Source organism: Puma concolor, chromosome B4, assembly GCF_028749965.1.
Source record: "Puma concolor isolate L17-30 chromosome B4, mPumCon1.1.hap2, whole genome shotgun sequence".
In the NCBI taxonomy this organism is placed as follows: domain Eukaryota; kingdom Metazoa; phylum Chordata; class Mammalia; order Carnivora; family Felidae; genus Puma; species Puma concolor.
In genome coordinates, this window is record NC_141673.1 from 74,268,833 (window position 1) to 74,295,841 (window position 27,009).

Here is a 27,009-nt window from a genome sequence, read left to right on the forward strand (position 1 = left end):
TAAAAAAAAAAATAAAAAAATTTTACAGAGATGGAAATCTGAAAGTTTAGAGAGGTTTAGTCACTGGCTCAGGGTCACACAATAAGAAGTGACAAAATGAAGCCTAGACCCCAGGACTGGTTGTGGCAGAGCCTCTGAACAATTCAGATGCTATTAATGAATTCAAAACATATACATAATAACTTATTGCCAAATTTCAATTTTAACATTTATTTGTATTAAGAGAAACAGGAAGAAGATATTAGAGTGGCAATACCTAGAATTGGAAAGTTCCAACTCATGCGGTTAACTAAGATAATGGCTCGGACAGGAAGGCGTTGTCAAATATTTGAAAGAAAAGGACTCAAAGTAGATGTCAAAACTTAGATGGTTATTGAAAAAAAGTAACTTCCGCAGATCAGACACCACCGTGGGAGAGGCATAAAATGGTATGTTAAATAGTTTTTTTTTATTTTTTTGGTGGATAGTTTTAAGTCCTTTCAGGAACAAAAGGGAATATAAATTAAATTGATAAGTGAAATGACTCTGCCTTTTATACTTACTCTAAGGCAGTAAGCAGCTATTTCACTGGAAAATAAAAATAAAAGCCATTTTATAGTTGGGCTTGAAAATTTTATTTATTTGTCACATAACTTTGATAGAATAAAATAATGCCAGATAAATTGCTTATAAGCTTATTGCATCCAAGCTTCAATTTTTAAAATTTATGATTCATATATATAATTCTTAATATCCTTCTATGCATAAGTTCAAATGAAACATTTACTGAACCTGATTATATAATAATATAATGCTGAGTGACTCTTTATGGAATGAATGAAAGAATAAATGGCACAGCAGGTAAATTAGATATTTAAGTTATTTTTTTCTATAATCAGTATGAAGTGTTTCCACACAGCTTTAAAATTAGTATCTATATATATATACACATATTTTTAATAATCAATTCAAAAGAGTTTTGCATGAAGTAGGATCATTAAATGTAATGGCGATGTAATTTTTACTTTTTTTGTGAGTTCACTATAAATTCTTAAAAGAAATGCACCTTGGGGAGCCTGGGTGGTCAGTCTGTTAAGTGACCTACTCTTGATTTCCACTCAGGTCATGATCTTATGGTCCCTGAGATGCAGCCCTGCATGGGGCTCTGCACTGACAGCACGAAGCATGTTTGGGATTCTCTCCCTCTCTCTCTCTGCACCTCCCCCCCCCCCAAAATAAAAATAAATAAACTTAAAAAAAGAAATGCACCTCTTGAAAATATACTTTTTTCCTGATAACTATATGAATATAATTGAAAAAATATAAAGTAGAAATTTTTTAATTACCTATAATCGCATATATTAGACCTAAGTATGGGAAAATGTATTTAATTTCATAAACCTTCAAGTCCCAATTATTCCAGGCTGTGAAATTTGAAAACTTATGCAAGGTTGCCACATTGTGGTCAAAGTTGAGAATAGCAAGCTAAAATCAAAGCATCGTCATTGATTTGACATTGAATAAAATTTCTCATTGAAACTAAATTGGAAAATACAAACTTAGTTTCTGGAAATGAAAACCTTAAATTTTGGTTTACATATTCATTCTTCATTAATTAGGACTTCTGATATTAATTTTTAGCAATTAAATTTATTAAAACGAATGATGATGATGACATCGGTTTTGATAGCTATGGAAACATTTACATTTGAATTTTAAACTCACAGGGTGCCTCTAATTGATTTTGGATCAGTGCCTGTGTTTATCTTATTCAGTGTTTTATTCACCATAGTGTCTATCCCTGTTCCTGGTTTTGGTATGTGCCCAGTACAATATTTTAAATGAACAAAAATGATATTCACTAATTAAAATGCTGCCAGAATCAAATAAAATATCAACACATTATTTAAGACCCCCCCCAAAATGATGTACTGACATATTTGCCCATGCAATTTGAATAATCAACAAATGCAGTCAGCAATGTCCCTTCCTTTGTATTCCCTCACTACGCTTGAGGTAGGAAGGGCCACTCCTTCTGACGTGGTCTGTCAATGCATCCAGCAGCAATTACCAGTCATTAGCATGATCTACCAAGAGGTGGATCAAACACATATGGTGTTTTTACTCAAACTTCGTGTTGTACATTTAGCAGTGAAGTCTGACTTTGAAGTTGGCTTTAAAAGAGAAGGAAGATGCAAGGGAAGGTTTTATAGGTCTTAGGTTCAAAAGACAGAATTAAATTTAATAATTTATTTTAAAATAAATTTCTTATCTAGGTTTTTTTTAATTATTTAGAGAACTGAATCAGCCTGTCCATCTAATGTGCTCCGAATGTGTATTTGATATTTTTACTCAATGAAGTTACATATTTAGCTAGTGAATATGTGTTCTACCAGTGGTTATGACTTGGTGGAATAAAGCTGAAGCAGGGTTGGTGAAACAAAGCGTGGCCTGCAGTGACTTGTGCTCTGGATTAGCTGAGGGACAAGCACATGAACTTCTGTGGCTGTCATCTGCAAAAGGAGTCCAGTAAGTAATGACCAAAGTCGTTTATGTTTTTATGATCCATTTTATTATTTATTTCTTAACTATTATTCCAGTTATTTCTTTATTTTCCTCTTTTTAAGCTACCAGGCTCTTTTTCCTTTTTTCCTTTCTCCTTTCCTTCTTATCCCTGTCTCTTTTCCTTCCTTTTCTCCTTTATTCCTTTCTTTTTTTTTGAAATATTTATTTACCTCAACAAACATAATGTAACTATCATTTTAAAGTACATAAAGAAACTCCATGTATGAAGTTCCAGCAAATTCAAAAGTCTTTTTCTTTTAAGTAAGATATTTGTTTAGCTCATTTTTCCCCTTAAAATGAGTGAAAACTGAGTAGCATTCACCTTACTTGCAAAATTAAACACAATTTGAGGAAATTACTAAAGATATCAGTGCTAATTTTACTCATGTTGGGAACAGGTATGAGTAAGCATACCAAAATATTTTTCAGAAACATAAGGAGAGATATCATATAAGGAGTATAATGTTAAAATAGTCCCCTGTTGTTATTTTCTAAAGTGTAAGTTTTGTTCTGAAAATGAAAGACAATCAGCAGGTTTACAGTAAATTTCTACTCATAGCTAGAGCTGTTAGATTTGCAGTTAATATGTAGAAAGCATACATACTGATTATTGCATTGATAGTAGTTTTATGAATCTATCTAATAAGAATTTAAGAAGAAATGTTTTCATCTAGTTAAAATCAGTCTCACTCAACCTGGTTGAATGCTTGTTTGGTTTTTTAAAGTGTAAAGTTCTAGAATTTTTTTAAAAGCTAGACAATTTGAAAGCATGCTATTATATGTACATATCAATCTTAAGATTTCATAGGACTTTAAAAATCCCACATATTCCATGGAGTTAATTCAAACTTTTATTTATATATTGATAATTAACTTCTAAAATTAAAATTAGTTTTCTTCACTAAGCATATGTTCTAAAGAGGTTTTTAGGTTCCTTAACAATAGCATTTCTAGGAACAGACAGGAACAGTGGCCAATTTATCTTTTATATATAACTGACCCTTGAACAATACGGGGGTTGGGGGCACTATACCCCTGCACAGTTGAGAATCCATTATAGCTTTGACTCCCCAAAAACTTAACCAGTAAGAGCCATCCATTGACCAGAAACTTTAGTAATTGTTAAACGGTCAATTAACACATATTTTGTATGTTGTATGTATCATATACTGTGTTCCTATTATAAAGCAAGCTAGAGAAAAGAAAATGTTATGAAGAAAATCATAAGGAAGAGAAAATACATTTATGTACTGTACTTCTTGAAAACATCCACGTGTAATTGGACCTAGCAGTTCAGACCCCATGTGGTTCAAGGGTCAACTGTTCGCTGTAACATAGATAGTCCTATCTTGCACCAGCGATGTTCCTATGCAAGTCAGTATTCCTGCATTACTTACCAGTCCTTTCCCTTTATTTTCTTTATTTCTACACAGGGACACCACTATTTGTACTTATAGGACTAGTGTCATGTATGATTTCCTATTCTTAAAATACAGCCATTTAACCCTTCTAAAAATCACGTGACTATTTCCTCAAACCCTCCCATATACATATTTTGCCTATTTCTTACCCTCAAAAAATAAGAGAAATGCCTTAAAGTCATCATTATAATAAAGGATAAGCTCTATGCTCTTACCTTATTCAAAATTATTATGAAGGCACTACAATCAAGAGTACAGATACAATGAGGTATAGTACACAGCAATATCAAAATGATATTGTAATGAAAGGAAAAATGAACCTAAAGCCCAATGAATATGTATTGATTAATATCTCTACCAGAATACTTACAGCAAGCCATTTTTGAAAAGGTTCAAGAGTGCTACAGGTAATATAAGTAAACCATGAAAAGCTTTTTTTTCTTTTTCTTTTTCTTTTTCTTTCTTTCTTTTTTCTTTTTTTTTTTTTTTTGCTTGTTTTTCAGTCTCGTATGAATGATTAGAGTAAAAGGAATTGCAGTGCAGACACATAGGGGTCAATGGAATGTTAATAAGATGAAACTTAAAACACATACCATAAAATTCCGCTGGTAATGAATGTTCTCTTTGTTAAAATCGATCACATAGCCATTGAAGGACCAAATAAATGTGAGATCCAGGGCGGGATCAAAGGACGCAGCACACTGCATGGTAGCATTTTCTCCAACAGTAATATCAGCATTAATTGGGGCCAATATAATTCGCGTGGGATCTACACATTGGAAAAAAAAGAATAAAGCACAATTCAAGAAAACATTAGATATCATATTATCTGGCAGTTTCAAAGAATAAAAGGTACTACATTTTTATTTCTCTGAACAAAGGGAGAAAGATGTTTTCAGATTCAAATTCTAGGAACAATTTCATTAAGCAAGAGATTTGCCCAATAGGCTTTTGAAATGGAAACTTATCAATACATGGACTGTCTTTGTGAATCATGTCTTATACTATATTAGAAACTAAGTACTATGAAACTAGAAAAAATTAATATTGATCAAATGGTTTCTTACCTGTAATAACAAGAGTGCCAGTGTTATTAGCCCTCCCTCTATTATTTTCTGCAAAGCATGTATAGATACCTCCATCATTTCTTGTAATGTTATTTATTTCCAAGCTGCCGTCTTCCCAAATGAGTATTCTATTCAAATGAGAGAAACACATTCTTCACAAAACTAATTTAATAAACATTTTACTATTCTGTCTTAGATTACAAACACTAGCTTTTGATCATTACAATTTATACAAATTACTCGACAGTAACATTTTCTAAAGATGAAACATTCTAGACTTTGTTTATACTATTTTTTCCAGCATTGACCAATTGCTTTAGAAAGCCATCTTCATCTTTTTCTTGGACTATTGCAGTAGTCTCTAACCGGCCTCCTGCTTCTATCCTTGCCTGTCTCTAGTCTCTTTTCCACATGTCAGTCAGACATGAAGACATAAGTGACATAAGTCACACCATGTCACTCTTCCGCTCAGTGAGATCACTCTGCAGTTCAGCTCCCTCCAGTGATTTTCCATCTCACTCATAGTAAGAGACACAGTCCTTTGATTGCCCTTTTAGTCCCTGGGCAATCTCAAAGCTTTTGCACATTGGAACCTTCAACAAAGCTTTGCTTAATAATTCTAGTTAGCATTGCATGCTGCTGTCCAGGTACCCTCTCCAACCCATCCCTCCTCTAAGATTGTCTCTCCTAATATTCATGCCATCACACATACTTCAGTTACTTATTAATCTATCCTTCCAATAGCTGGTAACATTCCCATGTCAGGAATTTTTTATCTGCTTTGCTTGTGGCCCTGTCTCCAGCAGGTAATACATCTGTCCATTCATTCATTCATTCATTCATTGGAAAAAGAAAATCTATGTGCCAGGAATTTAGAAGAATAAGACACTAATTACTGATTAGGAAGTCAATCAACCTTTTCTTGAATGAATGCACTTCATGGAGTTTAATTGAAGCAAATGGTTTTTCATATACTGCCATAAAATGACTTAAAAATTGCTGTGGAACAGCCTCAAACCATTCAAACCAGTCATAGGCCTGAAATGAATGAGTCCAGGTCTTCCAGAAATGTGACCTCAGGACTTCAGTTTGGACTTTTTAAAAAATATATATAATTTATTGTCAAATTGGTTTCCATACAACACCCAGGGCTCATCCCATTAAGTGTCCTCCTCCATGCCCATCACCCACTTTCCCCTCTTCCCCAACCCCCATCAACCCTCAGTTGTTCTCAGTCCTTAACAGTCTCTTATGGTTTGGCTGCCTCCCTCTCTGTAACTTTTTTTCTGCCTTCCCCTCCCCCCCATTTTCTGTTAAGTTTCTCAGGATCCGCATATGAGTGAAGACATATGGTATCTGTCTTCCTCTGCCTGACTTATTTCACTTAGCATAATACCCTCCAGTTCCATCCATGTTGCTGCAAATGGCCAGATTTCATTTTTTTCTCATTGCCAAGTAGTATTCCATCATATATGTAAACCACATCTTCTTTATCCATTCGTCAGTTGATGAACATTTAGGCTTTTTCCATAATTTGGCTATTGTTGAAAGTGCTGCTATAAACATTGGGGTAACATGTGCCCCTATTCAACTCAGACTTTAAAGTTAGCACAGACTATCATTTCCACAGCTACAGAGGAATGCAAAAATATTTTTTAGTAATGTTTAAAGAAGGATATTCTAAAACCTTCCTTATTAGCAGCTTCTGTAACAGATTAATATTTAGGAAAGTCTTCTTTCAATGGAACCTAAATCTTTCATACTAACAACCTAAACCTATTCCCTCTGTCTGCCTCTTCCTCAGAGACTAGAGACTATAAAAACTCATTATATATAACTATATTGTATTTAACTTGTATATTTATTTAAAAACTTTACTGTGCTATATAATACTTTGCATTTTGATTCAATATCGAATTGCCTATCACTAGATTTTCACTTTCCTGAATGTACCATTCCAAAAACCTTAATTTATCTCTGAAGCTTGGTAGAGCACATGCCAACAATTATCCATCTATTCCACCTTAAGGGTGGAGCTTGATAAAGCAAAGACACCATATATCTACCTTATTAAGAAAATGCCAAATTTTCTTAATGCATTTCCACATAAGAAAATGCCAAAAAATTCCACCAATAATACATTCCAAGATTTCCTTTTGCCTCTTTATCCAGTTCCAACTTAAATTTATTTCAGAATACTTTCTTTTCCTTGAAGAGAAACTGTAGTTTCAAAATAATATAAACTTAAAAGTAACTATTTGGTACTGCAGAAGCTTTGGCATGTGCCTCTAAGTTCTCCACTGTAAGAAGTATAATGGATCCACACAGCTGTTGCACTCAGAAATCCATCACTGTGTATGAGCCAAGGCTATACTTTCCAAAGGCTGGTCTCAGCCAATGACAACCTGAGAGGAATGTAAAGGCAGACCTGTTTCTAGGAGACATCAGATTCTTAGGGGCAGTTTGAGCTGAAGGACTCTCCAGTGGCCTCACCATACTCAGATCTGCCCTGAAATCTGAGTCGTTTCCTTGGGCCTTCCTTCCTGCCCTCCCTTTCTCCTTCATCTGGAATCAGTCCTGCATCTTGGTCAGATGGTTGTCCAAACCTCTACCCAGTGCCCTATTTTCCCATGTAGGCACTGCCATTAATAAATCTCCTGAATACTTACTCCTATATTGGCACCTGCTTCTCCAGAATCATATTAACAAGGACCAACATTAATGTGCCACACTTTTTTTTCACTAAAATCTAATGTGAGCCCTTAGCCAATGTTCCACTGCACTATCATTTAATTACTTTGCAAATGAAGCTATGAAAATTATAGCCAATATGCAATGGAAAGAACAACAGCAATCATTCTTTCTAGAATCCACACTATTATTCTGTTTTCTCACATTAGCTCTCAGTGAACCTTTAGTATATCCAAAGTATATTCTTCTTTATGTCACTCATTTCACCTATTATTTCAGGCACTTATTTCGTGACACTAAAATTAATTTTTGGTAAGGATTACCATGGTAAGTTAACTTGATTTTTCTCTAATAATGGTCCCTATTTTTTTAATACATTTTTTGGTTTATTTATTTATTTTAACAGAGACAGCATGAGTATGGGAGGGGCAGAGACAGAAGGGGAGAGAGAGAGAGAGAGAGAGAGAGAGAGAGAGAGAGAGAGAGAGAGAGAGAAGCAGAGAGAGAGAGAGAGAGAGAGAGAGAGAGAATCCCAAGCAACTCTGCACTTCCAACTCAGAGCCTGATGCAGGGTTCAAACTCATGAAACCCGAGTTGAAACCTAGAGTCGGACCCTTAACTGACTGAGCCACCCAGGAGCCCCTAATGGTCCCCATTCTTAAATCAATGCAGATTAAACTCTAGTGATCTTATCCTTATTTTCAGATAATATGGATAAGCAGTCCAATAAACTAGGAACTACTTGGTCTTTAATAAATTAGTCACTCACTTTTGCCAAAATTACCCCAGGATAACCTTCATTTTACTTGTTAATTGCTAAAGAATACTAACTCTAGAGAAGAAAAGAATTTTGGAGTTGCTCTCACATAAATGGCTCAGATAAAGATCACTTTAGAGCTGATAGCAGTCCATTAAATATGAAATGAACAACTACAAATAAATTCTGTTGTAAACTGTATATCATTTATCTCCAAGTAAAATCATACAATTGAGAACCTAATTACAATTTATCAAGATTTATGTTTCCTCTCTACTGATAGGAAATATCACATAAACCATTTTACAAGCTACTAATCAAGTGTGGCTAACTGTAATGTGGAACCATTTTCTGTGGTTTATTAATCAGAATGAGATTACAGTTATGTTGAAAGACAGTTATTCAGGTGCTCCTTGAATATTATTTTTAAACAGAAATGTTTTATTTCTCTAAAACCAATTTATTAGTTGAATTTTTCTTAATGCATACTATCTTACCACATTGAACTTTATTTTTATGTAAAATACTGTATCTATTATAAAATGGTGCTTATAATCTGAAAAATTAATGGATTAAAGCAGTGAGCAAAAATTGGATTTATAGAGTCTTTTGTCAAGAAGTAATACAACTTGATTCAAAGACTAAAAATATTCTGACAAGATTAAAATGGTAAGATTTTAGGAGCTAGAACACATGTTGATATTTAGGAAAATATCCTTTTTCTTTTCCTTTTTTGAACACATGTTGATATTTAGGAAAAACAAGGCCGTGAAACCAGGTTCTGAGAAATCCTTGGTCAGAAAGGCTCATGACATTGGTCCTCATCAGAATCAGAGCAAGATTTTTTTCATTTAGGGGAGAAAGTTAGTGGCGGGGGTGGGGAGGCTGAGGGGATGCTGTGCCACAAGTTTATTGCAGGGGTAACTAAGTACCTAGATAAGGGACTTACCCTTTGGTCACAGTCTCTGCATTGCTCACTGTCTGATCATTAATGTTTTGGCAGAAAATTGAACAAATTAATTCTTCCTTTAACACTGATTCTGCTAGCATCATTTTGCTAAGGTCTTAATAAATCTTAGTCAAATCTATTCATTTTAAAAGTTAACGTGCTTGTGGAAATAACTACTGACTCTGTACACTCCCTACCATCCCCCACCCCCCATCTCGATCTCTGTCCCATACACAGCCACACTTGTGGCCATCCTAATAAGAAAACTGTGTTGGCATATGTTCATTCCATGTCAATATGACCCAAGTTGAAGTTTCAGTTTGGAGATTATCAACATACTTTCAAAAGTTTACTTTAACCGTTCCAGGCTTCAGATACATCAAAATAGAGATAATAATACCCATCTTACCTACTTTTTAAATTATTATTGTGAAGAAGATCTGTCTTATGCACTTTTGCTAGAATATTCTTTTTGAATGCAAAAAGTACATTTTTTTCTCCTTTATTTAAGTCTTTAACAGATTTGGTTACTCAAAGACGGGGTCCAAGCCCCCCATGTAACGGATCCATGTAAGGATTACTACATCTTATCTCTTAAAACTCTTCTCCACTTTCTCCTAAGGGAAAACCTCAGAAACCTAAGAATTCTTAAATTCTTCACCATCCTATACTCTCTGCCTCAGAGCCCTTGTACATACTCCTTTCATTGCCTATAATATTTCTTTCTCCCCCACTTTCACATCCCATTTTCTATCCTGACTTTCTTTTCTCCATACTCAATATTACCTTATCTTCTTCTAGTACATTTATAGAAACCATTCAGTGTGGCTTTTAAATAAATATTATGAAGTCACATGCTTTATATTTTATCCTAAAGCTACCAAAACATTGGTAATCGTTTACTTGTTAGGAAGGTGAGAAATTCCAATTTATTTTAAAAGGTGGGAAGGGGTGATTTATTCTTTGAAATGTACCTTTATATTTTTTCTACTGAAATATTTAATGGGCTAACTTCATAAAACTAAACCAAATATAGATGGATACAGAAGTCCTTGTTAGGGGAAAAGTAAGTCAGAGATCCTATTTTATTTCCCATTGTTCATTTTTCCCCCCCTGAGGACTTGGGCAATTTACCAAAAGTCCCTGAGTCTCAATTTTCTAAATTTCTTATAAATTACAGAAGCTTAAAAATTGAACCTTGATTATCACAGATAATAACAGTGAAGGGTAAGTATTTCTTACTTTTGTTTATCTTAGAATTACAGTGCCTTCTGCAGAGGAAAGTTAGAACAATCAACATTTACATAAGTCTTCTTTAAAGTCCTCTTTAAATGAACTTGGCCAAATAGTTCATTGCAATTGGATTTCCAGTTTCCGAACTGACCTGCTGCTATTGACGAGCCACTCTGTCCCTTTACTCCATGAGAATTTTGGCTTGGGTGCTGCTTTAGGTTTGCATTCAATTATGACCCTTCCTCCCTTAGCAGCTAAGATCTTTTTCTTCATAGGATTCATTTCAAAAGTTGGAGCCAAAGCTAAAAGGAAACAAATGATTATTTTTCTCTTTCACTAAAAAGGGAAAATAAACCATTTCTATAGCATCTTTTATTCTTTTGATTAATAATCAACAGAAAACATTAATCCCACCAAATATTATCAGATATGACCATAAATATTTCATACCTAGTATTCATACATTTTTTTACTTAGTAACTTAACTGAGGTATATTTTACTTATAAAATTCACCCATTTTAAATGTATAAATCTTGCTGTTAACAGAATTAATTATTATGAATTTTAGTCACAATCAATTGCTACATACATATTTACCTTAAAGGTAACATCCAATTTAATTATTTTGACTTAATTGCACAAAGGAAGTTAGGTGGAAGACTGGAGTTATATTGAGCATCATTATTAATATCGACATACGGTCATAATTAATACCCTCAACCATACTTTGAATGACCTGTCTCCAGTGTACAAATGAGAGAACTGATATCTATTAAGATTATATAATTTGCCAAAGATGCCATAGGCAGTATCAGGTAGGATTCACAATTGAATCTTTTTCCTACTGATTTGCCAGCATCCTCTTTTAATTAAACAATATGATTCCCCCTTCAGTATGCAAACATTTCTTGAGCACCAACTGTGTGCAGACGCTCTGATGCCAAAATGAACATATGTCTGCCTTTAGACCTACCTGCAAACATCCATGGGAGTGATGGATGCAATTAATTGAAGGGTACATGATCCACCTATAGTTTCTCCTTATGTCAAAGTACAGAGCTTACGAAAAACAGAATATAGAGCCTCTTAAAAGGTTACTTCAGTGATGACGTGCTCTATTTTTCTTTAGGTCTCCCACATCTGGCTCATTTCTTAATTTCCTTGTATTCTAGCAGAATTCTTGGTGGAGGGGGCATCCATTTATTTCTATACATCCAGTCTCTGTATGTAACTGTGTCCATTCTGTAGGCTTTTCCAGGCCCAAGTATATCTTTGTCCAGATATCAGCTGGTCATCTGCTAGTCCTGTAACTCTCAAATTCTATTTGTACATCAAAATAATGTGATGATCTTGGTAAAATGTTGATTAAGTAGGCCTGGTGTGGACCTGAGATTCAGCACTTCTAACAAGCTCTCAGGTGTTGTTATTGCTGCTGCTGCTCTGTGGGACACACTTTTATAGCAAGGATTTAGTTTATCCCATTGTTCTTTTGGTCTGAGTTTTGATAACTGACAATAAACAAATAAGTAACCAACCAACTTGTGTTGTACACCTAACTCCGTGTGTAGAATTTTGTAGAGGCTCAATAAATATTCTGGGTGACATATTGCTTGTCAAATAGGAAAGAAAATTTAATGGAATTATATTTAAAAAATCTAAATTCATTTAGAAAATTAGAATTTTTCTTGAATCTGAGTTTTAATGAAAAAAGTTGATTTCATACAGTTGCTTAAATGACTTCATACTTATCCAGTATTTGAATTTATAGTGAAAGAATCCAAACTATGTTCCTACATATTTTAGAAGTGGGAAAATGAGGGAATATTTGTCCCCAAACTAAGAAGACATGCATGTTTTTTTTGTTTTTTTTTTTTTTTGTTTTTGTTTTTTGTTTTTTTTTTTTTTTTTTGTCTATCATTCTTTACTGTGTCTATTAAAAAGAATAGTATCTGGTGTAGAATAAGTTCCCAAAAAATATTTGGTGGGTGAATAAATGAATTACCTAGATAGAAAATGAATATATATAGAGAGAAGCATTGTTTCTAAAGCTAATAAACAAAAATTGATTCAAACAAATATAAAGATGCCCAGAAACATTACTATAAGGCTGAAAACACTCAAGCAGTTTGTTTAATAAAAGCCATTAAAATACTGATAAATTTTGTGCTTGAATATGGAGAGATCTTTCATCCTGAGCTGTTGAATTTTCTTATTATTTTGTAACATAGCACGATAAATAAATTTTAACAAAAAATAAAAAGCTAACATTTGGAAAAACATTCAAAGTCACCTCATATCTTGTATAAGAGTCAAAACAATTTTATTGTATTTCATAATAAAGTAACATGGTATGAAGCCTGAGCCTGAATGTTTGTTTGATACCCAAATAAAGTAGATTAAATATATCAGCAAAGAATTTTTACCTTGGAGGGAATAAATGGAATATGATCTTCAGCATTATAAAAAGAGACAGGGAAAATTAAAATTAAGAAGGCCTCAACTCTTCTTAAAGTTAGTTTTTCATATTCTTTCATATTTTTTAGTGTTAATTTATAGTGATAGCAATAATTTTTTAAAATTTTTTTAATATTTATTTATTTTTGAGAGAGACAGAGACAGAATGCAAGTTGCTAGGGGCAGAGAGAGAGGGAGACACAGAATCCGAAGCAGGCTCCAGGTTCCAAACCGTCAGCACAGAGCCCGACATGGGGCTTGAACCCACAGAGCTGGGAGATCATGACGTGAGCCAAAGTCAGATACCCAACTGACTGAGCCACCCAGGCGCCCCTGATAGCAATATTTTAAAGAATTTCCCTTTGGTGTAGCAATAATAAAATAGGCCACACTTTATAGTCACTGCTTTATCTTTTTGGTAATCAGTTGTAGAAGACAAAGCCTGGCTACATCTAGATTCATTACTTAGAACATGACTAAAGCTGATGACAGCTAATTAAAATAAAATGAAAAGGACATATTACAGTAAGGCCTTAATTAAAGTAGTTGTAATGAAAGTAAGGAGAATGTGAGATTTATGGGGTAACATTGAGAAATTTAGTAGATGTGATATAAAGAAAAGATGTAATGAATTATGTCATTCTATAGAACAGAATTTTTCAGGATAAGGTGAGTGAGAAATAAGGATTATAGCTTCAGACACGCTAAGTCTGGGTTATCTGTCAGGTTACCAGATGAACATTCCTATTAGGAAGCTTTATATTGAGCTAAGGATAAAAACCTGAGCCAGTGATATAAAGAATCAATGATAGTTAATGGAAGAAGAAGAAATTATCAAGGATTTCTAAAAATTTGAAAATAATAATTTGGGAATAATAATATAGAATATGAGACAAAAGTGGGTTACAGAATAGAATGAAACCATAAGAATGGAATCTGAAAGCAAGATTTCTAACTGAGCAGAGGAAGGGATAAAGAGGAAAAAATAAAAATGATCAAGAAGAAATAATCTGGAAGGTATGAAAGCATGGAGTCCCCAAAGCCAAAGAAGCAGAGAATTCAAGAATAAAACATGATTAAAAGGAGAGGCAGCATGAAAGATATGAACACACATATGCACATGGAGAAGAGATATCTGTTCATATCAAGTACAGGGTAAGTGAAAAGAAATGAATATAGGGCAGAGGTAAAGGGATTACAGGCATACCTCAGAGATATTCCAGGTTAGGTTCCAGACCACCCCAATAAAGCAAAAGTCACAAGTGAGTCACATGAATTTTTTGGTTTCCCAATACATACAACAGTTATATTTACACTATATTATAGCCTATTCGCTGTGCAAATGGCGTTATGTCTGAAAATAAACAACGTACATACCTTAATTTAAAAATACTTTATTGCTAAAAAATGCTAACCATCATATGAGCTTTCAGCGAGTCATAGTCTTTTTGCTAGTGGAGGGTCTTGCCTCCATGTTGATGGCTGTTGACTGATCAGGGTAATGGTTGCTGAAGGTTGGTGGTGGGGGGGCATCTGTGGAAATTTCTGAAAAAAGACAACAATGAGGCTTGCCCCATCGATGGACTCTTCCTCTCATGAAAGATTTCTCTGTGGTATGTGATGCCATTTGATAGCATTTTACTCACCACTGAACTTCTTTCAAAATGGGAGCCAATCCTCTCAAACCTAGCCATGCTTTATCAGCTAAGTTGATGTAATATTCTAAATCCTTTGTTGTCTTTTCAACAATCTTCACAGCATCTTCACCAGGAGTATATTCCACCTCAAGAAACTACTTTATTTGCTCATCCATAAGAAGCAACTCTTCATCCGCTCAAGATTTATCATGAGATTAGAAGAATTCAGTGAAATCCTCAGGCTGCACTTCCAATTCTAGTTCTCTTTCCAGTTCCACCACATCTACAGCTACTTCCTCCACTGAAGTCTTGAACCTCACAAAGTCATCTCTGAGGGTTAGAATCAACTTCTTCCCATCTCCTGCGCATGTTGATGATATTTTGCATCTTCCCATGAATCATGAAAGTTCTTAATGGTATCCAGAATAGTGAATCCTTTTCATAGATTTTTCAATTTGCTTTGCCAAGAGACATCAGAGAAATCACCATCTGTGACACCTAGAGCCTTATGAAATGCAGTTCTTAAATAATAAAATTTGAAAGTTGAAATTGCTCCTTGATTCAAGGGCCTCAGAATGGATGTTGTGATAGCAGGCATGAAAACAACATTAATCTCACGTACATCTCCATCAGAGTTCTTGGGTGACCAGGTGTGTTGTCAAGGAGCAGTAGTATTTTGAAAGCAATCTTTTTTTTTTTTTTTTTCTGATAAGTAGTTCTCAACAGAGGGCTTAAAATACTCAGTAAACCATGTTGTCAACAGATGTGCTGTCATCCAGTCTTTGTTGTTCCCTTTACAGAGCACAGACAGATTAGATTTAGCATAATTCTTAAGGGGTGTAGGATTCTCAGAATGGCAAATGTGCATTGGCTTCAACTGAAAGTCACCAGCCACATTAGTCCCCAACAAAAGTGTCAGCTGTGAAGCCATTTCCTCTTTTCTCTACTCTAAACCTCATGAACCAACCTAAGCTAGTTTTAAACTTTTCTTCTGCAGCTTCCTCCCCTCTTTCAGTCTTCACAGAATTGAAGAGAGTAAGAGCCTTGCTCTGGATTAGGCTCTGGCTTAAGTGAATAATGTGGCTGATCTGATCTTCTATTCAGACCACTAAAACTTTCTTCAAATCAGCAATAAGGCTGTTTTGTTCTCTTATCATTGATGTGCTCACTAGACCTGCACTTCTAATCATAAGAACTTTTCCTCTGCGTGCACAACTTGGCTAACTGGTTAGCACAAGAAACCTAGCCTTCAGCCTATTTCAGCTTTTGACATTCCTTCCTCATTAAGCTTAATCATTTCTAGCTTTTGTGTGAAAGTAAGAGATGTCTGACTCTTCCTTTCATTTGAACACCCAGAAGCCATTGTAAGCTTATTGGCTGGCCTAATTTCAATATTGCTGTGTCTCAGAGAATAGGGAGGCTCGAGGTGAAGGAATGTGGGCAGTCAGAACACACACATGTATTGATTAGGTTTGCTCTCGTATATGGGCCTGGTTCATGGTGCCTGAAAACAGTTTCAATAGTAATATCAAAGACCACTGACTACAGATTAACATACCAAATATAATAATAATGAAAAAGTCTTAAATACTGTGAAATTACCAAAATGTAATACAGAGACATGAAGTAAGCCAATGCTGTTGGAAATATGCCTGCTTACTGCAGGATTGCAATAAACCTTCAATTGGTAAAAACGCAGTATCTGTGAAATGCAATGAAACGAGATGAGGTATGCCTGTTTTAGAGAGGAGAGATACTCACGCCTCTGGATGAAGAACATGAAGGGGAAAATGTAGTAAAGATTTACATACTTTTGAATGTGGATAGGAAATTGATATATTTTATTTCAAAGGGTTTCAATTATTATGGCAGAGTAAGAAAGCAATACCAAAGAAGGAGTCAGGGTGGAGTAAAGAGCTTGAGGAATGTCCTGAGGATTTTAAATATCAATTGTAGGATATGAGATCCAAAGACTGCTATAACTAGCAAGTGCTGAAGATCCATCTGAGACTGGGTCACATGCATTGTGGAAGCATCAATCACCACAATGTGATTTTCAGGAAGTATTTAACAGCCCAGACATAGGAGAGAATAAGACTTGTAAAAACTAGCGTGTGTAAAGTTTGCTTTACCTGTAAAACATTTTTTTTTTTTTTTTAAATTTTTTTTTTTCAACGTTTTTTATTTATTTTTGGGACAGAGAGAGACAGAGCATGAACGGGGGAGGGGCAGAGAGAGAGGGAGACACAGAATCGGAAACAGGCTCCAGGCTCCGAGCCATCAGCCCAGAGCCCGACGCGGGGCTCGAACCCACGGACCGCGAGATCGTGACCTGGCTGAAGTCGGCCGCTTAACCGACTGCGCCACCCAGGCGCCCCTAAAACATTTTTTTAAACTATTGTACTCCATGCTGCCTCTAACTTATTTACTGTTCTCCAATGAAAGAAGGGAAATAAAACAACAATATCATCCTGTTCCAAACCACATTTTGCAAGTTGTCACCTTTAGCGATCCAACATACAATCAAATATGATCTGCAGAAACCCTTATGATCATTGTTTAATGTGGTGCTTTCTTGCTGAATGTTATCAGAAACTAGAAATGATACTGACCCAAGATCTTCAACTCCGCATTTGCATATATGGCTCCATGTGTGTTTTCAGCTATGCACTGGTACATGCCAGCATTTTCAAAAGTCACATCATACAGTCTCAACTCCCCTTTATGATACTGAAAAGAAGACAAAGCAAAATACATTTCCTTGATCAACTTTAACAGAAATGCTTTTATTTAGGTCTGGGCTGGTTTGCCTTTTCATTCAGGTACAATATTTTGCCCCCACTGTTAACTAAGCCAGATACGGTAGGGTTTAAAACCCACTTACCATGCCCAGTGGCTCTTGTTCTATTCATCCTACAGAGCTGGGAGTCCACTTTTTCCCTCTTGGCCCAGCTGGGAGATTACAGAGGGAAGGTACAGAAGGGCCCCACTGCTGCTACTTGTCCCCAGGGCTAAAGGTAGAACCTTCCCTCTTACCTCTGTTTCTGTGGGGTCAGGGAAATAGTGGCCAAAAAAAAGAGGACAATATCAGGTAGTAGAGAAGGAAAAGTAGGAAGCAGGGCAAAATGTGGAACAAAGGGCAAAATAAGGAGAGAGAGGAAGAGAGAGAGAAGGTAGACATAAGATTGCAGAAAAGTTGTTTTAAACTGAAAGAAAGTTATTGTTCACTTCCTTGTTTGCCTTTTTTAGAAGATTTATTTATTTATTTATTTATTTATTTATTTATTTATTTATTTAATTAATTTTAGGGCCAAGATACCCTTACTCTATTGATTCTCTTGCTAAATTTATCTGAGGACCACTGGAAATGGTGCCTGAGTATGGACTCAAGAACCGCAAAACGCTTGAACATACATACCGCGTATCCATTTTTCAGCCATCGGATTGTAGGGATGGGCTTCCCTGTGGCCACACAAGGCCAATAGAGGTCACTGCCTATATCCACCTCTGTGTCGTTGATATGTTCTACCCACTCAGGAAACGCTGAAAGTTAAAGAACATTGTAAGTGTCAGACTCAAATCTCAACACTCAAAATAATCTCAAGAATGCAAACGTCACATTTGGTTGATCTTCTTCTGGAGAATACATCAGATATTATATATGCCATAAAACCAGCGTTAGAGCCATTGAAATTGCATCCCCATAGGTCTTCAGGTAAATTTTATCCTACATTGTTATAACATGAAGTAACTATAATCAATTCATAATTATTTTCCTATGTGTGAACCATGTGTTATTAGAAAGCTAATTCATGAGTAACACTACAGTAATTTATCTTTTCTTATAACTTAAATCTTTCAAAATGACAATTAAGGTTTTAAAAAATTATGTCTTGGGGCACCTGGGTTGTTCAATTGGTTAAGCATCTGCCTTCTGCTCAGGTCATGATCCCACGGTTTGTGAGTTCAAGCTCCATATCAGGTTCTGGGCTGACAGCTCAGAGCTCGGAGCCTGGAACCTGCTTCAGATTCTGTGTCTTTCTCTCTCTCTCTGCCCCTCCCCTGCTCACACTCTGTCTCTTTCTCTCTCTCTCTCAAAAATGAATAAACATTAAAAAATTAAAAATTTCTCGCCTGCAGGAGGGGGCATGGGCTAAATGGGTAAGGGGCATTAAGGAATCTACTCCTGAAATCATTGTTGCACTATATGCTAATTTGGATGTAAATTAAAAAATAAAATTAAAAAAAAATTTCTCACCTGTAACATTTTTAAAAAATTATGTTTTGGGGCACTTGGGTAGCTCAGTTGGTCAAGTATCCAACTTTGGCTCAGGTCATGATCTCGTTGTTTGTGAGTTCAAGCCCCACATCAGGCTCTGTGCTGACAGCTCAGAGCCTGGAGCCTGCTTCAGATTCTGTGTCTCCCTCTCTCTCTGCCCCTCCCCTGCTCACTCTCTTTTTCTCAAAAATAAATAAACATTAAAAATTTTTTTTTAATTATGGCTTCATTGAGTATGACACTAAGTATTTTCTTTTGGAATAAAGAATCAAAATTTTTTCCACTTCCTCAGGTGTCCTCCTTTTGATGTACCGTTCACCTAGTCGCCACTGTCACATTTTACTGTAGGATTAGAAAAATGCCTTGATCACATAATTACTCTTTCAATATTAGAAACCACATACAGGAGCTATAATTGGTGAAATCCATGCTTTAGTGAAATTAATTTCAGCTTCATCATTTCATCTGATCTGGTAGCTAAAGAAAACTGCTAAGTATTTCCCATACCACAAGTAAATATTTCTAGAGAGCAAGCAAATGGACACTATGACATTTTTTTTGAGTATTTAAGTTAAATAGTTTCAATAAATGTACGTAGGGGGGTACCTGGGTGGCTCAGTCGGTTAAGCCTCTGACTTTGGCTCAGGTCATGATCTCACGGTTTGTGAATTCAAGCCCCACATTGGACTCTCTGTTGTCAGGACACAGCCTGCTTCAGATTTTGTGTTCCCTTCTCTGTCTGCCGCCCCCCACTTGTGCTCCCTCTTTCTCTCTCATAAATAAATAAATAAATAAATAAATAAATAAATAAATAAATAACTGTAGGTAAATAAATTGATATAAAATAAAGGAGGTAGGAATAGAGAATTAATTGTGAGTGGAGGATAGTATTTTATTTTCTTTAAAAAAGAAAACTTTGATATACTAATTTTATGACAAAATAATATACATGTCTTATAGAAAGTATTTAATACATATAAATAATAAAGAGTATAAAACATTTTTATGATCTCACTAGATATAATCCCATCAAGATTATATGCGTGTGTGTATTTATAACACAATAATCTGATTTAGTATATTTTCACTTATTACATTTTGGTAACATATGTAGACAGTATTAAAAATTAAATATTGATAAGAATGTTAATTGAGAGAGGTTTTATTTTGTAGACAATCTTGGCAATACATAAAACAGGAATATGAGCACCTTTCATGCCTTGGACTCTAACACACAAGATATCACATTAAAAAATACAATAAGAATAAATAATGGAATCAGCTTGACTATGATTTAATTTTGTAAACTGGTTGTTTGATTACACCAAAAGATAAAAACTGAGTGTGTTTCATTAGTAAAGGAACAATAATAGTTCCCTTAATAAGATTCCCTTACAAATATCTGCTGTCACCTTGATTCTCCTAAAAAATTAGACATTATATAGTTTAGAACTCTACTTGGCTAAAAACCTGGATCGTAGTTTTCTTAGTACACTGAATAAAAACAGATCTATAAGCACTAGAAACCTGGTAGAATGCCAGCTTTATTTAAAAAATGTAATGTAAGACTCTAACCAGAATTTTCCTCTCTTCTGGAGGTCACCTATGTATACTTGATATGTATCAAGTGAATTTTGTTGGGGTACTGAATATACAAGTCTAGGGTTCCAAGAAAGTATCTGGGTCAGAATTTTCAGGTGCTAGAGCCTAATTAAAGCCATGATCATAGATGAAATCACCAAGGTTGTGAGGAAATAGAGAAGATTTTCAGAGACAAACCCTGCTTGCTCCCATGTTCGAAGGGCATATGGATTGAGGAGGAGAATGCAAGTGGTGCATAAGGATGTTAGCAAAGTATGGATCCCAGATGCGAAGCACAGAGAGCGGACAGTGGAGGACAGCACAGTCAACAGGGGCGTCTGTTGCTGCTGGATCAGGTAAGACACAGCTGCGAAGTGGCCATTTGCTTCAGCAACATGACGTCATTGGTGATCAAGACAAGATTCCGGCAGGGAGGTAGGTATGAGACTCAAACAAGAATGAATTTTAAAAAGAAGAAAAATTGACCACAGCATATTTAGAAAGTATAAACAAATCTGTCAGGGAGACAAGAAGAAGGGAAATGGAGCAGCAGCCAGATTTAAAAGTATTTTAAAGAAGTAGGAAACAAGAGCCACTATACACTGATGAGAATGATCCATTGAAAAAATCCGGCGATTACTTTCGCCAGAGAGGGAATTGCTGGAACAACAGCCTTAAGGAAGTAGGAGGGTACAATCAAGCACAGAGTAGAGGTGTCGGCCTCAGATAGCAGCTGAATCCATAGCAATGAGATATGGGTAAAGGTATTGGATAGACGTGGGGTGGGAGCCTGTGGAAGTTCTAACTTGATCTTTCATTTTCTCAGTGAAAGAAGAAGCCAAGTTATCAGCTGAGAGTAAGGTTGAAGGAGGAGGTGTTAGGGTTTGAAGTAAACTGTGAAGGCATGAGTAGGTCATCTAAGGGACTGCAAGAGTAAGTGGGCCTGTGGAAGTAAAATATAATTGCCAGGCAGCACCAAGGGCCCAGTTGAAGTTAGTGATGAATAATTTAAAATGCTCTAATAAGTATGGTGATGTTTATCTTAAGTCATATTCAAGCCCCTGGTTCAGGCACTGTAGGCAAAAACCTCGATTTTTCCGGGGTTGGCCTTTTACAAAGGTAGTAAGACAAAACAGAAGGTGGTCAGTGCATTGTGGAGGAGTGCAGGGGAACAGTTATGAATGATCACAGGTTTAGGGAAGAGGTAGGTAGAGGTTAGCGGAAGTGAAAGAATGTTAAACCGTTGCCAGATTAATTGGTTATCGTTCCTGGTAGAGTCCAAGGGTATTAGAGAGACTGAACTAGAAAGATAGGAGATAGTGGTTTGAAAGAAATGTGTGAAATTGAGATTATAAAGGGATTGTAATTTGGAGGGGGGCATCTGGATGGCTCAGTTACTTAGGTGTCTAACTCTTGATTTTGGCTCAGGTCATGATCTCACAGTTGACCATGAGATTAAGCCCCGCATCGGGTCCATGCTGAATGTATAGCCTGCTTGGGATTCTCTCTCTCTCTCCCTCTCTGCACCCACACCCCTATCTAAAAATAAATAAACATTAAAAAAATAAAGGGATTGTACTTTTTGGTAACATTGAGGTCTGAAGTGTGGCCATGGGAACGGGTTGCTCAGGTGGGTTGACAGACAAGATCATTAGGGAAGAGGAGTTCAATAGAACGGAGAGGCCAAACTACTAAAGATAATCATAGTCTAAGTTGATTTTGATGTCACGAAGAATGTCAAGAGTAGTGTTCTGGTTTGTAAGAGCTTCCAAGAGCAAAATCCTTAGAGAAATGAGGGGGTTTGTCCTGACAGATAGTTAACTGGACATTTAAAGGAAAAGAGATGGAACGTAGTCTAGAAACAGTGTATGGAACAAGAAGAGCAGGTATACTGCAAACCAAAGGGAATGAGAGCTGTGGAAGAAAATTAGCCACTGCCTGAGAGGATTACAGGGGAAGCAGTGTCTTTAAGGGAGAACCATGTTTCAGTTAAGTGAGAAGTTCAGAGTAGCAGTTATAGAGAAGTTGAGAATATAGGGGATTGCGATGACAGCAGCCTGTGTGTTGTAGAAAGTATGGTACAAAGGTTTCAGAAGTTAGGGATGGGGAGGAGATGGAGACTGAGAAGGACATGTGCAGAGCTGTGTAGGTGTTAAAGTTCAGATGATAAGGGAGGCCTGGAGTGCGTGGCTTTCTGTGCCAAATGGAATGAACAGGGTAAAGGCAAAAAGAGCCTAATCCTGGTGAATTCTATGGGATGGTGGTGGTGAGACTTCATGTGTTAAGTCATTGGAGGCACTTACTTCATCCCTGTATAGACAGAGGCCTGGGTCTGGGTAGGGGCCACAATGCCCCTTCCCCATTCCGATATCACAGTTTGGCTCTCACATGTGTATGGAGGCATATGTTCAGTTGCTTGTGTATACTGGTATAAATGTAGAGGTTTGTATGTAGTATGAAAACAGTATGAATCCTGGACAGAGGACAGAGAGAGTATTTCTCTTATCTAGTTCCACTTGTTCCTGTCATAGTGTGTGTCTCTGAGTAGACACTCAATGGATGCTTGTCCTTTAAATGAACAGGCTTACTGAAACCTCAGATGTTTGCTTAGTTGTGATCTTTAAGTTTTATATTGTACAATAATACAGAAATGATTTCAGCCGAAAAGTTTCAAGTGGTCCCTGAAACACAACATTCTATCCCCCTAAATATAAGTGTGTGGGTGTGCGTGTGTGTGGGTGTGCGTGTGTGTGTCTGAATCAAACACTTGACCAAGAAAACTGCTTCAAAAATTTTTTTTTCCTCTTTTGGAAAAAAGGAAGTTCTCAAACTGTGGCTCCTGGTCTGGTAGCATTAGCATCTTTTAGGAACTTATTAGAAATGCAGATTCATGGGCCCTAAATAGAACTTTCTAACTCAGAAACTCTGGGAACCAGCAATCTGTGTTTTAATAAGCCCTCCAGGTGATTTTGAAGCATACTTGAGTTTGCAAGTCAGTGGCTTAGCCTGAGTCATAATGCATAGTTTCTTCTACAAATAAAAAGGTATTGGGGGAAAAAAAGAACAAGGAAGGGAGTCAACAAGTTACATCAATTGTATTTTCAGAAAATTATCAAGAACACTACTATGAATCCATTGGTGTTAGTATGATGCTAAGAGAAGTTTATAACTTTTATAAGCCATATTTGTGACTTCATTAGATGGATAAATATTTCACCTTTTTGCATAATATAAGATACATCACTGTTTTTAAACTATTATATACTAGCTTTTCAAGTATGGAAATGGCTATAAATAAGATACTGATGCAATTTACAGAAAATTAAAATAACATGTCTACCTTGAACATAAATTCTTGCCTGGTGTTTATCCTTTCCTCTATTGTTCTCAGCCTCACATTCATATGTGCCTTCATCTTCTAGCTGAATATTGAAGATCTTGAGGACAGCCCCAGAGGTGCTGATCTCAGCAGTACTTGGCATTGGTTCTAGGACCTTCCGCCATCGGATATCAGGAACGGGACTTTAAATAGGAGATAACAAAAGCTAAGGGTCCACAACATTTCAAAGTAAATTACTTTGTTTCTCTATAGCTAAACACTTACATCATTTATTTCCTAAATGGTACAAAAATTAATATATTTCTATATATGTTAATAAAAAATATAAGTATACTTACTTGCCAAGCGCAAAACACTCTAATGTCACATTTTGGCCCATCAATGCATAAATGTCCTTGAACTGAACTACGATATCAGCAGGATATGGTTTTGTTGTTCCTAATATCAAGAAAAATACAAATATCCACTAATTATTAGGCAGAATTAAAAGAGTTTTTTTTCAATATTGTAATTTTGATAGAATTACTTCAGTATGGAAGACATTTCTCAAGTACTGGGAACTATCTGATCATATCACAATGCATAGACTTACTTGTTTATGCATAGTATGTATATAGCATAAATTTCATCAAGCATTTCCAATCATATTGACTCATTCTCAAGCTGTGTAACTAATTTTACTCAATTCACTAAAAAAAATTTTCAAGGGGCGCTTGGGTGGCTCAGTCAGTTAAGTGGCTGACTTCGGCTCAGGTCATGATCTCGCGGTCCGTGAGTTCGAGCCCCGCGTTGGGTTCTGTGCTGACAGCTCAGAGCCTGGAGCCTGTTTCGGATTCTGTGTCTCCTTCTCTCTGACCCTCCCCTGTTCATGCTCTGTCTCTCCCTGTCTCAAAAATAAATATAAAAAAATTTTTTTTTCGAGAAGTCTTAAAGAGCATCAAAAATGTGTGAAACACTGTGCCAGGCGCTAAATGAGACTCAGGAAGGAAGAGAAAGGACAAGGGAAATGAGGGAGAAGGGTAGAAGGAAGAGAGAAGAGTGTAAAAGAAAGAGGCCAGGCGAGAAAAGAGGGAAAAAAGAAGAAAGACATGCATATGGCAAAAGGGAAATAAGTTGAAAAGAGGGAAGGAGAGAGGGAACGAAGAAAAGTGTTTCTTTAGACAACACTGTGCTTATCAATATAGTTACCTTATTGAATGTATTGAGCACATCTGTACTGAGAGATGCTTTATTCCCTCAATCTTACAGTCACAGAAACAGGCTCAGAAAGGCAAAATGCATGGTTTAAGATTATAGTATGAATGGTACTTTGCACTTCATTGGTACTAGAGAGACAAATAGATACACAATGACTGAAAATACAAGTCAAAACAAAAATAAGTGGTCTGAAAGGGTGGCAGCTAAGGAGGATGGTTGATTATGCAGGGCCTATGGGAATTTCAGGCAAGAAGAGTATTCGAATTCACCAGACCAGTTTGGGTTGAGGAAACAACATATTAAGACAAAGTTTCAGGAGTATGCAGGGAATTTTTTCAAAAATTCACAAAATATATGTGTTGAAGATGAGCTTGAATCTATTATCTAGAAGGCTTGAAACTGTGACAGTAAACATTTTGAGAATAATTTCCTTGGTGATTAAGTGCCAGTGCATTTGGGAAAGAGAATTTATATGAATATCACCTTTGGTTTAAGTAGAAAATCTTGTTGGAAGTTTTAAAGAATGGAACATGGAGAAGAGAATTTTAGAAGAGTATCTAAGGAAGGCTTTGTCATTACTTCAGGCAAAACAGATGAGGGCTTGAGCAGTAGGAATAAAAAGGAAAGAACTGGTCGAAGCTGTCTTTCAGAGGCAGAATCAACAGGACTGCTCTTTGGTTCAATGTTTTCACAACTCATAGATAAAAGATCCAATTCGTTGTAATCACGGGGGATGCTTGCTGAACCTACAAATTCCTGGGTCACATCCCAGACCTGCTGAATTAGTATTTCTGGGTTGTACATTTCCGCAAACTTCCCAAGTGCTTACATACTAACTGCAGACCACTGAATTAGCTATCTGGAGGATGAGGAGAGGACAGGACTTGAGGATTAAAAATGCTATTCTAAGATAGTAGAGATATGACAATACCACCAAACAAGATGAAGAGCACTAGAAGTTTTAGACATGAGATGACAGATGTGTCTGGAACATTTTGAACTTAACATTCTCAAAAACATTCTGTATGACAAGTCTAGGAGGTAGGTAGAATTAAGTCCTAAACAAAGAGAAAAGTTTTAGACATAAGAATGTGGACTCATCTCCATAGTGCTGCTGTCGAAAGGCATAAATTGGTAAGAATATCTGAAAAAAGATTAGAGAGAAATATAAGAAGGAGGAAGATCTGGGGAAGGGTACTGCATAGAATTTGTCAGAGAGGCAGGTGGAAGACAAGGGGAGGGAAGGAGCTGGGAAAATTAGGAAAAGAAAGAAGAGTTCAAGAGAAGCATAGGAGATCAATAGTGTCAAAGTTCATACAAATTCAGAACTGAAAAGTATACTTTGGATTTAGCAAATAAGAAATTGTCAAGATTGTTTGCAGTTAATACAAAAGAATACACAGAGGGAAATGAATGGAGAATAAAGATTCTGAAAAAAAAAGCAGGAATTAAATGATATAGTGAAGTCTCTAAATGAATCAAATGGTAAATGAACTAGTGCAACTGGAAGAATTAGCTAGAACAGGAAGAGAAACACTTCTTCCACAGAGATGCTCATAAGAAATAAATAGATGAGATGAACTTCTGGGGTAGAATAAGAAAGAAACCTATAGTTTTTACACGCTGGCTGCTTATGATTCTATGAGGTAGTAGATCTCAAGTGTCTCCAAGATTGTGGAGAGAAAAAAGAGCCAGAAGTCAAAAAATATTTATTGAATACCAACTACGTGACCACAATCTTGAGTAGAAAAAATGCAGCCACAGTGATATGATGACATTTTCCCCATTTCTTATTTAGAATAGAGGCAGGAACCAAGCCTAGGTCTGTGAACAACAATTCCCAGTATTTCTTCAGAAG

General features: G+C 36.0%; 1 protein-coding gene and 2 long non-coding RNA genes across 7 annotated transcripts in view; 1 reads left to right on the top strand and 2 right to left on the bottom strand.

The window, feature by feature from the left end:
* CNTN1 (contactin 1) overlaps positions 1-27,009 on the bottom strand; it is a 368,487-nt gene that overhangs the window by 127,745 nt on the left and 213,733 nt on the right. For all 5 annotated transcript variants that reach the window (XM_086713642.1, XM_086713644.1, XM_086713643.1 and 2 more), the window contains 7 exons: positions 24,293-24,392; positions 23,955-24,136; positions 18,173-18,297; positions 17,367-17,484; positions 10,814-10,964; positions 5,033-5,160; positions 4,559-4,734 (listed from right to left, as the gene is read on the bottom strand). In XM_086713642.1, the coding sequence (XP_086569768.1) occupies positions 4,559-4,734; positions 5,033-5,160; positions 10,814-10,964; positions 17,367-17,484; positions 18,173-18,297; positions 23,955-24,136; positions 24,293-24,392 (980 nt within the window). The remainder of the gene's footprint in view (positions 1-4,558; positions 4,735-5,032; positions 5,161-10,813; positions 10,965-17,366; positions 17,485-18,172; positions 18,298-23,954; positions 24,137-24,292; positions 24,393-27,009) is intronic.
* LOC147579220 (uncharacterized) lies at positions 327-16,897 on the top strand. The gene is made up of 3 exons (XR_015253672.1): positions 327-428; positions 2,275-2,508; positions 14,876-16,897. It is a non-coding gene; the product is annotated as an uncharacterized LOC147579220 (long non-coding RNA).
* Positions 14,496-14,881, bottom strand: LOC147579221 (uncharacterized). The gene is made up of 2 exons (XR_015253673.1): positions 14,764-14,881; positions 14,496-14,662 (listed from the first exon to the last, which is right to left on the bottom strand). It is a non-coding gene; the product is annotated as an uncharacterized LOC147579221 (long non-coding RNA).